At 47.2% G+C, this 15,162-nt stretch overlaps 1 protein-coding gene and 1 pseudogene across 3 annotated transcripts in view; one reads left to right on the forward strand and one right to left on the reverse strand.

Annotated features, from left to right (window-relative positions):
- Positions 1 to 15,162, reverse strand: part of Ilrun (inflammation and lipid regulator with UBA-like and NBR1-like domains) — a 67,371-nt gene that overhangs the window by 30,375 nt on the left and 21,834 nt on the right. For all 3 annotated transcript variants that reach the window (XM_021149098.2, XM_021149097.2, XM_021149099.2), the window contains exons 2-3: positions 10,442 to 10,596; positions 2,880 to 3,077 (exon numbers count right to left, since the gene is read on the reverse strand). In XM_021149098.2, the coding sequence (XP_021004757.1) occupies positions 2,880 to 3,077; positions 10,442 to 10,596 (353 nt within the window). The remainder of the gene's footprint in view (positions 1 to 2,879; positions 3,078 to 10,441; positions 10,597 to 15,162) is intronic.
- LOC115029722 lies at positions 1,179 to 2,006 on the forward strand (annotated as a pseudogene).

A 15,162-nucleotide genomic window follows, 5' to 3' on the forward strand; every position in this document is an offset into this window, starting at 1 on the left:
TCCAAGGGCCCTTACATTCACATGGTGTACACACACACACATACACACACACACACACAGAGACACACACACACACACACACAGGCATACATACCTACACATGAAATTAAGTATTTTTTAAAAATACTGGGTTATATGCAGAGCTATAATAGTCTGAGCTACATATATATTACAACTCTGAATATAACCCAGGCTGGTTCTAAACTCTTTTTAAAAAATACTTAATTTCATGTGTAGGTATGTATGCCTCTCCACTCCACCCCCCCCCCACCAACCTAACTACAGAGAGAGAGGTTTGTGAAGAGCTGAGGATGGGGCTCACAAGAAACCCTGGGCTTATCCACAGTGCAGGGAGAGGAGGAGAAAGGGAGCGGGCAGGGAACAGAGAGATGAAAAGCTGAGGCAGAGCCAGAGGCAGCGGCAGTGCCATGTGCTTGTAACCAGAGCCCCTGTGAGCTGAAGGGAGAAGGTTAGAAGGTTACTGGTGACTCTTAGCTCCACATTGAACTCAGAATAGCCTGGGCTACACCACACCTGTCTCAAAGGGGAGGGTGCTGGAGCCAGGGCTCATACCATCCATAACTCAGTCCCAGGGAGCCAGCGCCCTCTCTGGTCTCTGAAGTCACTGCATGCTGGTGGTGTACAAGCGTTCAGACAAACACCATCCACAAAACGACTTAAGAGAGGGACTGGAGGGCAGGAAGGAGAGTAGGAAGAGGGGAGGGAACGATGGTGTTAGGCCATGAGGAGAGCAGAAGTCTGCTGGAAAGAAAGGTTTCAGATAGTGATGACAGAAGGGAGCCAGGACACAGAGACTGACGTGGGGATGGCCAGGCTGACAGAAATCTGACTCCAACACAGGAGGCCCTGGCAGAGCAATGATGTCATGTAAGCACTGTAAAACACTCTTTCTACTATGAAATCTTTCGGACTGCAAAAATATCTGGTTTCTATGGGCTGAATATGAGAACATTACTTCTAGGACCAGTTAAGAGGGCACAGGACATAGTGGGAGCACCAGGAACTGGCTTGTGACTAAGGAGAGGACAAATGACCAGTTCAGGGTTGGCACAGTCATCCTGGGAGGTTTTTTTTTGGGATTTTTTTTTTTTTTTTTTTTTTTTTTTTTTAATATATAGAAAAATTCAGCTTCTTCTACTTCTTTGGGAAAACACCAAATGGCAGATGATGCTGGTGCAGCGAGAGGGCCTGGAGGACCTGGGGGCCCAGGATTAGGAGGCCGAGGCTGTGGCCATGGTCGAGGCCTTGGGGCTCGTGGAGCTAAAGCTGAAGACAAGGAGTGGATCCCCGTCACCAAGCTTGGCCGCCTAATTAAGGACATGAGGATCAAGTCCTTGGAGGAGATCTACCTGTTCTCCCTGCCCATTAAGGAGTCTGAGATCATTGACTTTTTCCTGGGTGCATCCCTAAAGGATGAGGTTCTGAAAATCACCACAGTGCAGAAGCAGACTCGGGCTCTCCAGCGGACCAAGTTCAAGGCAGTCGTCATTATTGGGGACTACAATGGTCACGCTGGTCTTGGCGTTAAGTGCTCCAAGGAGGTTGCCACTGCCACCTGAGGGGCCATTATCTTGGCCAAGCTTTCCATCGTCCCTGTGCGAAGAGGCTACTGAGGGAACAAGATTGGCAAGCCCCACACTGTTACATGCAAGGTGACAGGCCGCTGTGGCTCTGTGCTGGTGTGTCTCATCCCTGCCCCCAGAAGCACTGGCATTGTCTCTGCTCCTGTGCCAAGAAGCTACTGATGATGGCCGGTATAGATGACTGCTACACTTCAGCCAGAGGCTGCACTGCCACCCTGGGCAACTTTGCCAAGACCACACCTTTGATGCCATCTCCAAGACTTACAGCTACCTAACCCCCACCTCTGGAAAGAGACTGTCTTTACCAAGTCTCCTTATCAGGAATTCACTGATCATCTTGTGAAAACCCACACCAGAGTCTCTATTCAGAGGACCCAAGCTCCAGCTGTGGCTACCACATAAGGGTTTTTATACAAAAAAAATAAACAAATTAAGTCTGCTAGAAAGAAAGAAAGAAAGAAAGAAAGAAAGAAAGAAAGAAAGAAAGAAAGAAAGAAAGAAAGAAAGAGAAATTTAAAGTCCCAACCTACAGAACACCCAGATGTTCTACTCATAATCAGTCAAAACAAAGAGTTGGAGCTCTGAAACAGGCCCCGACCACAGAGGGGAGTCTGCACATATCCTGTGCAGACAACCTGGAGGGCAAGCTTCTAGTGCCTCATGACGATGAGGTCAGCAGGCCCAGTGAAACTTGCAGAATGCAGAGGTGTGGCACTGTTTAAAAAGTGAGGCAAAGGGCTGGAGAGATGGCACTGGATGCTCTTCCAGAGGTCCTGAGTTCAATTCCCAGCAACCACATGGTGGCTCACAACCATCTGTAATGGGATCTGATGACCTCTTCTGGTGTGTCTGAAGACAGCTACAGTGTACTCACATACATAAAATAAATAATCCAAAGTGAGGCAATAATTGGAGGGAAGAGGTACTGGCAGTGGGAAGACAGCCATTCTGTGCTTCATCTCCACAACTTCATGTCCAGGGTTGCTCATGACAAGTCTGCAGCCAGGATTCCGACAGCACCTATGGACTACCCACTGAGGCCAGCCCCCAGAAAAGGACTGTTTACAATGCAAGCACACCTCATACAGGCCACTACAGCTTACATTTATAACATAAAAGGCAGTACACTAGACTGGATGTCAAGACATTTACCTGCACGGCTAGGAAGGCCACACTGTCACTGCATTGTACGCAATGGCTTCGTGAGGAAAGCCACGGAGCTGACGAGGTGCTGTTGGAACCCCTTTGCCCTGGCCATCATGAGGACACACTCACCTCCATAGTAGAGTCCAGTAGCAGTGCACATCCGCCACTGTCCCTGGTACATGCCTGCTCTGCTGGGACTGCACATCTGGACGCTGACGTCTGCGATCTCTTGGGGCTCTAGTGATCTCACCATCACCATGTTCACATGTCCAAACTGGTCTCCCCCAACATATTTAAGACAAACCCCTGGAGGCCAGGCCTCTGCCCCTAAGTTCAAACAAAAAAGAAAAGAAAAGAAAAAAACGGTTAGGCAATCAGTCATACTGTACTACAGTTTCTCTTCAAATTGTGGAAAGGGTCTCTTCATATACATATGAATAATACTAATACTGTCTCGGGTCACTCAGCACAGAGAACTGTGAGGTGGGAGAAATGGTTCCGTGGGTAACATAATGCAAAAGCCAGATGAAGTCAACTTAACCCCTCGACCCCTGGACACAAGGAAATCAATTCGCTCACGCTGGCTGTCCTTGTGTACATTTACACATTCACAGCTCCTGTGCACGTACGTGTGAGAGCGCACACGTACACACTTTAAATGTTTTTGAAAGAGGAATTGTGAAAAAAAAAAAAATCAACCTGTGACCAACAGCCTGCCTTTATAACTTGGCAAATGTCCTAGGGAAAATCATTCCTTAAGCTCTATGTCAGGTGGCCATGCTCACTCATATAAAGCCCAAGAATACCCACGGAGAGGAAGGGCAGGTCCACACCTAGGAGAGACTGCTTTCCTACCAAAAGGAAACAAACATGTGGCCACTTTCACTGGAAGTTTCCCCCTTTGGTTTTCTTAAGACAGGGTTTCTCTGTGTAGCCCGGGCCTCTGTTAGAATGTTATGTACGTGCACAGGCACCTACCCACAAACACTTATGCATGCTTATGCAAATATGCATACACAGAGACATGCATAGACACATGCATCTACAGCAAACACTTGACAACATTAATATAAAAGGCCAGATGTAGTACCATGTGCTGGTAATAGCAGTCACAGGTAGTGTGGATCTCTGGACCCTGTCGGCCGGCCAGTCAGCCTAGCCTACCTGGCAGGTCACACTCAGTAAAGAGTTGTCTCCAAAAAACAGCAGACAATACATGAGGCTGCCCTCTGGCTTACAGGCACACCCCGTTCATGTTGCCCGATTTAATACTTTTCTTCTGGGATCCTTAATTACAAAATACGCAGGGGCTCAGAGACTGCTTAGGTCTCAGGTTCAAACAGTGAGCGGAAACCGCACAGCTTGAGTGCTCTCCAAGTAGAATGAACCTTGGTCCCAGGAGTAGCAGCATCAGCCAGGCACTAATGCAAAGGATGGGCATGGCCACAAGTCCTGTAAACTATCTCCAACATGCACTCAATGGTACTGTCTCTTTAATTTTATTAAATCTGTGATTTTTATTTTTTGGAGACAAGGTTTCTCTGTGTAGCCCCGGCTGTCCTAGAACTTGCTTTGTAGACCAGGGTGGCCTTAGACTGAGAGACCCTCTGCCTCTAGAGTGCTGGGACCAAAGGTGTGTATACCCATGCCCAACTAAGGTGCTCCCTCTTTTAAAAGGGGCTCACACCTACCATCCCAGCCATGAGATCAATGAGACAGGAGGCTTGCTGCCGAGACTAGGGCAAGCCTGGGGGACACTGAGTAGGAGACACTGAGTTAAACAGGGTGGTGTGGGGAGATGCACAGCAGTTAAAGAGGAGCAAGCTCTCTCCCAGCACCACAGAGCAGCTACCAGCTTTTAATTCTGACTTTATTCCGACCTCCTTGGGCTCAAGAACAAACCCACACTAAGACACACATCTATGCAAAATCTAAAAATTAAAATAAAACATTTAAACATAAAAAGAAACAACAACAAAAAAATCCCAGTAGTGTCTGCACAGGCCCTCCAGAAGCTGAGTTAAAAAAGACTGCTGAGGGCTGGTGAGATGGCTCAGTGGGTAAAAGCACCCGACTGCTCTTCCAAAGGCCCGAGTTCAAATCCCAGCAACCAAATGGTGGCTCACAACCATCTGTAATGAGATGTGACTCCCTCTTCTGGAGTGTCTGAAGACAGCTACAGTGTACTTACATATAATAAATAAATAAATCTTAAAAAAAAAAAAAAAAAAAGATTGCTGAACCCCAGGAGTTCAGGGCCAATCTAGGTAGAGTTAGTAACAAGGTATTAAAACACAAAGACCAGCTGGGCAGTGGTGGCGCAGGTCTTTAATCCCAGCACTTGGGAGGCAGATTTCTGAGTTCGAGGCCAGCCTGGTCTACAGAGTGAGTTCCAGGACAGCCAGAGCTACATAGAGAAACGCTGTCTCAAAAACAAAAACAAAAACAAAACAAAACAAAACACCCATAAAGATTGCCAGCCAATTGCTGCTTTAACAGTCTAAAGGGCAGACAGGGCTGGCAGAGGTAGCTGGGACACTGAAATCACACAGCAATGCTGTTTCTCCACTGGAGGCCTGACACAGCTTACTGTAGGTCAAGAAAACAGTGGGTGACATGAAGTGTCTTAGAAATGTCAGTCTCACTAAAGACCAAGACTCAAGGGGAAAAAGGTGCAATTTTACAGTCAATCTCCCCCTCCCCTCTTCTCTCACACACGCAAACCCTGTAACAAGGCAATATCTGTTAGCACATGTCAGCAAGTCTGTTTTGAACGTCTAAGAAAATATGGTTAGCCAAGGCTACAAGTGAGACTTGACTGCCTTGGGCAGACAAGCCTAAATGGCTGAGAGCCAGGGTCCCAGCTATGCACAGAACAGTGTACTGCTAAACTACAGGGAAATACGAAGGAGTAAACATCCAGGGATCCTACCTAGGGTGTCCCTCCTCTGGACATTCCTGCTAACCGTGCCTGTTTGATGTACTACATGAAGCAGCTCTTGAAGAAAGAAATAGAAAGAGGTGCCCGCCCCTCTTGAGAGTCTAAAAGGACCCCAAATCAGGTCTCAGGACAAACTGGATAGGTCTTTCTGGAACACAGGGACTACTCAGGAGCTTTATGACGTTGGAAACTAAGTTCCACGTTCGCTTAAGGGGACAGTGATCTGTTGTCACAAAACAAACCAATAAAGCAGCCAACCACCACCTTGCCACCCCACCCTCCCACCGCCATTCCGCCACCCCACCCTTCCACCACTGCCAATTTTGAGTCAACAACATCAGAAAAATCAAAACAAAGCCATCCAGCAGCTTTAGAAAGGCTGGACATGACCACGGGTCTGAGGCTACAGGTGCCTGGAACACATGTGTGTCTGTAGAGATCTCGTGTGTGTGTGTGTGTGTGTGTGTGTGTGTGTGCGCGTGCGTGCGCGAGCGCGCGCGCAGCCCCAGTCAATAATATGCCTAAACTTACTGTCCTGTAAGTTTAGGCAGGAACTAGAAGGTGGGACGCTGGTAGAAAGAAAGGATTCTGGGAGACTCAAGTGAGGGAAGACTCGCCCTGGGCCATGAGGGAAGACAGATATATGAGAGTGGAGCAGAGGTAACCAGCTGTGAGGCAGAGCAGAGAATGAACGGGATATTAAGCTATGAGCTAGACAGAGAACAAGCCAACGCTATGGCCACAGGTTTTTTAAGTATAAATCCTAGGTGGTTATCTTGGGACCAAGAGCACAGCTTACAGTAAATACCCCACAAAATGTCAGTGCTCCCAATAACCCTGGCCTGTGATGGCTGCTCCATGGAGACAGACCTCCCACACCTAACAAGGAGCTACACCATGCTACAATGTGATACATGAACGCAGGAAATACCCTCTCTGGGAAGAAGGAGAGAGAGATTCCTATTTTAATGACTGAAGGAAGAGAGTGGCGGTGGGAGGGGTTCAGGTGAGCACAGACCAATCTCAATTCCAGTTCCACATGACAGCAAATCTTAGCAGGGGAAGACAGGGAACACTTACTCAACTTCCTTTCCAAAGGCTAGTTTCATTTTCATTTCCAGGAAGCTCAAAAACACTAATGCCTGTGAGCATGCTCAAGCCACCCTCAAGGGAAAAGCAGAGGTGTGCAACATCCAAGAAAAAGTAGTGACAAGTGTGGCTTAGCACTGTGTGAGAAACTAAGACACTGTGAGGTGGTGACAGAGACAGTGTGTCTACTTACTGTGTGTGTATGTGTGTGTGTGTATATGTGTGTGTTGCTGGGGACTGAACCCAGGCCTTGTGTGTGCATCTAGGTAAATTCTATCAGCCAAGCTACTTCTCACATCTTTACAGAGAAGATTCTACAGCAAAAAAAAAAAAAAAAAAAAAAAAAAAAACCATCTCAATCCTGGAAGTACGCACCTTCATAGCAAAATGTCAAGGGGATGATTTTAAAGTATATGACAGTTAAGCTCTCCAGGGAAGTTACTGGGACAGCTCCACGCCGTTTGCGCATCTCGCTCGCTATGTGTTAGTTTTAGCTCGCTCAGTGAGCACTCTTCTCCAAAGCAGGCACCACCGAGTCAGACTGGAAGTGGCTGATGCCGACCCCACTTCTACACTATAAGGCACAGGCAAACTTAGTGTGATGTTGGGGAGCCGGCACACAGCCATGTCCTGTACTGACTTCCCCTACACAGCTCCTGGTCACATGCGCAGAGTCAGGGTGCAGGATAGAGCTACACAGTGCTGGCTTCAACCTTACAAGAATGACACCTGTTTGTGCATGGAACCTTGAGGGGTAAAATCTGAAGCAACTGGAATTCAGTCCCAAGAACTGCTTTACACACACACAAGCACTGGGCTCCAACAGCAACAAGCTCCCCACATCTGCAGAGCTATCTACTGAGTAAATTCTAGACCAGAGGCTTTATAGAAAGCACAACAGCTACTGTACAAGTGAGGTTTGCTGCTGTCTGAGGATACTGTCCCTGCCTGCCTCCCCTCCTCCTCTTTCTCTAGTTTAGGCTAGACAGGCATTCAACACCCACCACCTTAATTCCCACATACTGGGATTCCTAGCACATTCAGCTTCCTTGGCCTCGTGACTACAGCCTTGTGGCAGGCTGTGGTGGCACATGTCTATCGTGGTGGCATTGTCCATCATCCAGACTGAGGAGGCCTCATGAGGTAGGAAGATGGCATACTTGAAGCTAGTCTGGATATAGAGTGAGACCTTGACCCAAAACAAATATAAATACTCCATATAAATAGCTGGATAGGCAAACTCTGAGCTGTAGCCAGGCAGAGCTATATAGTAAGAATTTGTCTCAAAACAAACAAATGGAGGGTGAGATGGCCAAGTGGATAAAGATGCCTGACCCAAGCCTGAAAACTGAGTTCAATCCCCAGGACCCATGAGATGAATGGAGATGGTGTAGCGCTCAGGCATCTACAATATAAAAGAAATAACATAAAAACGTGTACTTCTGAGTTCGAGGCCAGCCCCAGGGCTATACAGAGAAACCCTGTCTCGAAAAAAAACAAAAAACCAACCAAACAAAAAAATGTACTTAAGAGATTGGAGAGTGGCTCAGAGGTTAAGAGCTCTGGCCACACTTCCAGAGGACCAAGGTTCACTGCCAGCAGCCACATGGCAGCTCACAGCTGTTTCTAACTCCAGCTTCAGAGGACAACTCCCTCTTCTAAACTCCTTTGGCATCAAGCATGTATGTGTTGCTATCAAAATATCTGTACATATAAAGTAATAAAGTATGTATTTATTTTTAAAATACTAAAGAACTCACAGAGCTATCAGTTCTCCTCCTGTAACTATGTGAGGCACTGGCATAACCTTAAAATAAGCCATAGCTTTTCAAAATCAAAATAATTTCAGAAGATAGCATGGTAGCATATAGTTAAAATTTCAGCACTTGTGAGGTAGAACAGGAAGATCTCAGAATCCCCACCTCAAAAAATTGAAACTGAAGCTGCGTGTGGTGGCGCACACCTTTGATCCCAGCACTAGGGAGACAGAGGCAGGTGGATCTCTGAATTTGAGGCCAGCCTGGTCTACAGAGTGAGTTCCAGAACAGCCAGGGATACAAAGAAATCCTGCCTCAAACCAACCAACCAATAAGAAGAAAAAGAAAAGAGAAAAGAAACCAGCAGAAAGTCATATGTATGTCTGAAGAACATTTTTTATTCTGTAATACTGAGTTTGCATAATTCTGAGACGAAAGATGAAGGAAACTAAACTGAAAAGATTTCTGAAGTGCTTCATTTAAGGCAGGAAATTTTTAAGGTGGAAAAGAAATTAAGCAAAGTAAAAAGCAAAACAAAACAAAAACAAAAAACCCAGATGTTGGCTAAGCATTTAAAGAAAAAACAAAACCCCAAACCCGAGAGCATTTCCCTGTATCAGAGGAGCCTCCAAGCTGAGCAGGCAAGGAAATGCCGTCTCCGGCTGCCCCCGCAGCATTTCCTCAGGAGTCTCTCTGAACTAAGATAGCAATCTGAATCTGATACAGCAATCCTTATATAAAATTCTGGTTTAAAGCAGGCACGAAGGAGGACTGACATGTTAAACAGCAGCCAGTCTGGACGACAAAGTAAGACGACTTCAAACAAAACAAAACCGGTTAGTCAGAGTTTCTTCATCACAAAGAACTAAGTTACAGAGGACAAGGAAACTGGATCTAAATTCGAGGCCAGCCTGGTCTACAGAGTGAGTTCCAGGACAGCCAGGGATACACAGAGAAACCCTGTCTCAGGGGGAAAAAAGAAAGGTAATTTCTTGGAGTCTGCTTGACTCCTGAGTCTTAGGTCATCTCCCATCAGATTGGTGTGACACCGGCACACCACACACACGGCTTCGGCTAAATGATACTTTCTGCTGAGCTTTCCAGCCCTTCTTACTGAGAGTGCTAAGGGGCCCTCAGCCAAGAGGACAGAGAGAGACACAGAGCTCAAGGAAGTTAGCAAGGCAATTTGGTAATGGACACTGTGTATTTTATCATACCCATGTCACTGTGTTCATGTCCCATGGTCACAGACAGACAAGTGAACAGTGCGCTTTACTTAGTGACCTTTAGCTTTGCCTTTGAGACTGGGTCGCCCGTGTAGTTCTGGCTGACCACAAATGAGCAGCCATCCTCTAGCTTTGACCCGAGTGCTGGGTCACAGCCAGATGCACTGTGCTTTATTAACACAGCCCTTCAGAACCTCTCCACACTCCTTACCCTATCTCTCAATGTGCTCTCAGTGCCTCACAAACACTGCAGTGCAATCCGAGTCCTGTGGATGCAGACATGAGTTTCCAAGGAGCAGATAGCACTGCTCTGCCCATCCACCCTCCACTAGGCCCAAGAGGCCCCTCTCCTTGGACCCGGCAGAAAGGTGATATTACAGCAGCGCTCCAGGGAGAAACCAGCACCCACAGCCTAGTTCCTAGTCAATGAGAATTACATACTGAGTGTTAAAGACTCAGGCACACCCCTTTATTTCCAGTACTCAAGGCAGAGGCAGGAGGATCTCTATGAGTTCAAGGATAGCCTGGTCTATAGCCTGGGCTACATAGAAAAACCCTGTCTTGAAAAACAAAACAAATAAAACTTAGTCTCGAAATCACAGCCTTAAGTCCAGCATGCCCTTCCCATTCTAACTTTAAAACAAACAATTAACATACAAATCCCCGTTATACACTTACCAGAATTCTGTATCCGCCAAGTTTTTATGAACTGGGTATCAGGGGGTATTGACTCCCCTTCTCCTATGGTGACATCTTCAACAAAGGACATGGAGGGCACACTGATATTTGGGCTCTCGAAGTCATAATAGGCGCCAATTGCTGCTTGTAAGTTCCTATAGATAAAGACAAGAGATTTCAGTCCACTCTGAAGGATATTATCTCAAACCCGAGGGAAATCCTTTCTTAAGGTTGGCCACAGAGGCAGAGGCTCCCACTCCCAGCCCTTCAAAAGCCACTGTCACTACTGAGAAACTACCGGAAAAGCAGAACCAACAAACTTGTGCCATTTTTTCCTGAAGGCACTCTACAGAGGGTGACAGGCCACTGTAAACTACTAGAAGCACAGACACAGGGATAGAAGAGCGCCAACTAAGAGTCTCTCCAAAGCCAGGCGTGGTGTAACTCCAAAGAGACTAAGAGTCTTCCCAAAGCCAGGCCTGCAACTCCAGGAGGCAAGGAGATTGCCACGCTGTAACTTTGTTTTGAGAAGATTTATTTTTATCATTTTAATTTTGTATACAGGTGTGTGTGTGTCCACATGTGTATCCAAACGGCACTGCAGGTAACCATAGAGGTATCGAACTCCCTGAAGCTGGAGTCATGGATAGCTAGGAAACAAACCTGGTCAACTGCAGAGCTGCAAGTGCCCTCACCTGCTAAACCACCTCTCTATCGCTCTCTATAAATTAAGGATAAAAAACTGGAGCCGGACGTGGCAGCGCACGCCTTTAATCCCAGCACTTGGAAGGCAGAGGCAGGCAGATTTCTGAGTTTGAGGCCAGCCTGGTTTACAAAGTGAGTTCCAGGACAGCCAGGGCTACACAGAGAAACCCTGTCTTAAAAAACAAACAAACAAACAAACAAAAACCTGGTGTGGTGGCATATTCCTTTAAGGGATTAAAGTGTTCAGCACTTCAGAGGCAGAAGCAGGAGGACCTCTGTGAGTTCAAGGGCTGCCTTGTCTACATACAGAATTCCAGAATATCGAGGAGAACCTACCTTCATAAAACAAAATGAAACAACCCCTCAAACCATTTACTGTGCATATGTAAGTGTGGGTGCGGCGTGTGTCATACACAGGTGAGGTGGGTCAGACTCAGGTCACAAAGCTTAGTGGCAAGCATTTGTACCCACTGAGCCATCTGGACAGCCCAAGTTTCACATTTAAAAAGCTCTTATGCGTGTATGGATGGATGGATGGATGGATGTATTATGTATGTATGTGTTGTGTTCTTCCTTCCTACAGCAGGTATGATTACACACTACTCTTGGCTTTATTACTTTGACAGTAGGTCTTGAAAGTATTTCTGTGAGGAGTAGTCGGTCACAGGTGAGTCACTGTGGGTAAATCACCACTTAACCAGTTACCACTGAGTGTTTCTAAACTTCATCCTTCGCAGAGTTTCGGCATCCATCGCCCTGCGTATCATCTACAGTCAGCCCCTTTATGTAGCACTTCTGGAGAGTCTGGATCTTCACTCTGGGTCCAGCCTTCCCTCAGCAGACACAGAGCAATGCACACAGAGCAATGCTCATAGCACCTGCAGCAGACCTGCTTCCCTGTGCTAGATCTCGGCAATGTGACAAATGACCTATCTCACTGACGTCTTAAGAGTCTTTGCTGGGTGTGGTGGGTCAAGCCTGTACACACTCAGGAGGATGAGGTGAGAGTAGTAGAGTTTGGAACTAGCCTCAGCTAAATATGGTGGCTGTCTCAAAAAACAAAAATATTCTTTTTAAGAAGTGACCACTTTTTTTTATATGTTTAAGAGCTGGGTGCTGGTGAAGAGCTGAGATTCAATTCCCAGCAACCGCATGGTAGCTCCTAACCTGTAACACTAGTTCCAGGGATCTGAGCTCTGAGGGCACCAGGCATGCTTGTGGTGTTCATATGTACACATAGGCAAAACACTCATGCACATAAAATAATCTTTTAAAATGTTGAATAAGAATTATGTGTGGGGCTGAAGAAGTGGTGAGCGAGTGAAGTCCCTGACGCACAAGCAAGCCTGTGAGTTTCAATCCCTAGACCCCATGTGGAAGCTAGGCATGGAAGGCAGAGACAAGAGGGTTTATCTCAGGGTGAGTTCACAGAGAGACACCTTGTCTCTAAGAGCTAGAGAGGGCTGGGTATGATGACACTTTAATTCCAGCACTTGAGAGGCAGTGAGGCAGAAAAATTTCTGTGAGTTCAACTCCAGCATGGTCCATATAGCCTGAGGTTCAGGCCATCTAGGGTTACATAGTGAAACAAAACATTGAAGAAGGACAGCCATCTTCCCATCTCTGGCCTCCACACAAACCAGCATGCATATACATTCACACTCAAGAAAGACTGAGGGTACACCAGCCTCTAAACCTTAGGAAGTGGAGTTAAGATGATGAAGAGTAGCCGGGTGTGGTGGCGCACGCCTTTAATTCCAGCACTGGGGAGGCAAAGGCAGGTGGATTTCTGAGTTCGAGGCCAGCCTGGTCTACAAAGTGAGTTCCAGGACAGCCAAGGCCACACAGAGAAACCCTGTCTCAAAAAACCAAAAAAAAAAAAAGATGATGAAGAGTTCAAGACCAACCTGAGCTACATGAAACCCAGTCTCAAATCAGAAAAGGCAAAGGAAGATAACAAACTGCCATTTGCAACTTCTTTCTCAGAAGAGCCATTTGATTAGCTGCTACTAAGGAGCCATGCACACAATCCAGAGTCCTCCAAACAACAGCATCTCACCAGGGCTGGTTCACAGCTCCAGTGCCTGAAACCAAAGGCCACAGAGGCTGTTTAAATAAATATGTTGGGGATCAAAGGCTCTTCTGGTGATGATATTATGGGATGTTATTCTGGTCTTACATCAGTAAGCTCACCACCAGCTCTCAATCTGCATGCTTCTCGGCATAGGCAACCATGCGCCATGAAGCCAAGCAGACACAGCAAGAAATGACTGCAATGTGTACACCAGGAGCAGTCGACACTTTCTGGCTAGGACCTCTGTGCCTGCTTCTCCAGGTGTTTGCAGCTGCCAGAAAGGCAGGCTATACTTAGAGCAACGATCATGTGATGGTGGTGCGTCACACTAATCAGTGAGGACTGGATTACGACACCAGCTGCCTGCCTGCCCCATGTGCTTGATGAAATTTACATGGAGCAGAGCTGGGCCAGGAGCCAAGCTGCACCTGCTCACTCCCTGCTGCATACAAAGGCTTGGACTTCAGTCTTTTCAGTCGTTCCCTTTGTAGATAACAATGATCAAAACCATACATAGTGCCTGGTAAACCTAAGGCGGCCCACAAACAGACTCCAAGGCACGTCAGCAATCAGCCCTACCCTTAAGGAGCAAGCTTGAGAAAATACTTTCAATTTGCTCACTTGAAAACATTTAGTAAAAGTTGTGTCCATTTTTAAAATAAAGACTACTTTCTGCCTCTGTCTCTTGCAGGGTCCTCTGCTGGTAGGGACAAACTGTTGCACATTCAAGAGAATTGACAATTCTCCCAGCAAATTGTATCCTGTGTTACCTGTGGGTGTGTCGCCAGGTCAGCCTCCCTGAGCACTGGAGATGGCACACTAACAAGAGCCATACTCCCCTTACAAGGCAGAAACGCTCCCTTCCCCAAGCCCCTCCACACCCCCAGTTCATCCCACAGCCAAAGCAGCCAAAGCGATTCCTCACCCACACCTGCTTAGTGCAGAACTCAGCCAGAAAAGACCAAGGGCCTCGTAAAGCTGAAACTTCAAATGAGTGACCTGGAACAGAGGGAGGTGGCCGAGCAAATCACTTCCTAGACACAAGGCAGAGAGCCGCCGCCTGCAGCCATCAGACACAGCTGGGCACGCCTCCTCAGGCTCCAGTCAGATTATTGCAGATCCTGGGCCAGCAAGAGCAAGACTAGCTCAATCAGCTCCCACTCAGTGCCAGCATGTACGCGCCTGTCTCCAAACACACATTCTGCTGCTGCCGGTCACCAGGAAGGAAGAACACTGCCTACAAGAAAGCCTCTGCCCCAGTCTTCCTCAGAGCTTCTAGGCAGAAACAGTCTTTAATATAAGTTCAGTCAAAAATATTCTGAAGATGTAGGCTTTGATGGCTTTGACACCTTTAATCCCCTCCTTCCAGAGGCAGAAGCAGGTGGATCTCTGAGTTTGAGGCCAGCCTGATCTACAAGTTTTAGGACAGCTAGGATTGTTAGAAAGAGAAACTCTGTCTGACAAAGCAGGGATGGGCAGTGGGGAGGGCGGACTACCATAGGGCCTCTCCTGTCTGGGAACTGTACCACGGGGTGACTGAAATGCTACACTTCTGTCACTACCACAAGACATTTTTTTTTCCAGACAAGAGTCTCATTATGTAGCCCTGGCTGTCCTGGAGCTCAGATAAATAGACCAGTTTGGTCTTGAACTCAGACACCCATTTGCCTGAGTCCCAAGTGCTGGAACTCAGTACCAGGAAGGTAGGGGCAAGAGGATGACTATCACAAGTTCAAGGCCAGCCTGGGCAAGATTGTACACCCCACCCACCCAAAGTTACAATCGAAAATGCTGTATGGCCAGGCGGTGGTGGCACACGCCTTTAATCCCAGCACTCGGGAGGCAGAGCCAGGCGGATTTCTGAGTTCGAGGCCAGCCTGGTCTACAAAGTGAGTTCCAGGACAGCCGGGGCTACACAGAGAAACCCTGTTTCGAAAAAAAA

This window comes from Mus caroli, chromosome 17 (assembly GCF_900094665.2).
Source record: "Mus caroli chromosome 17, CAROLI_EIJ_v1.1, whole genome shotgun sequence".
NCBI lineage: Eukaryota > Metazoa > Chordata > Mammalia > Rodentia > Muridae > Mus > Mus caroli.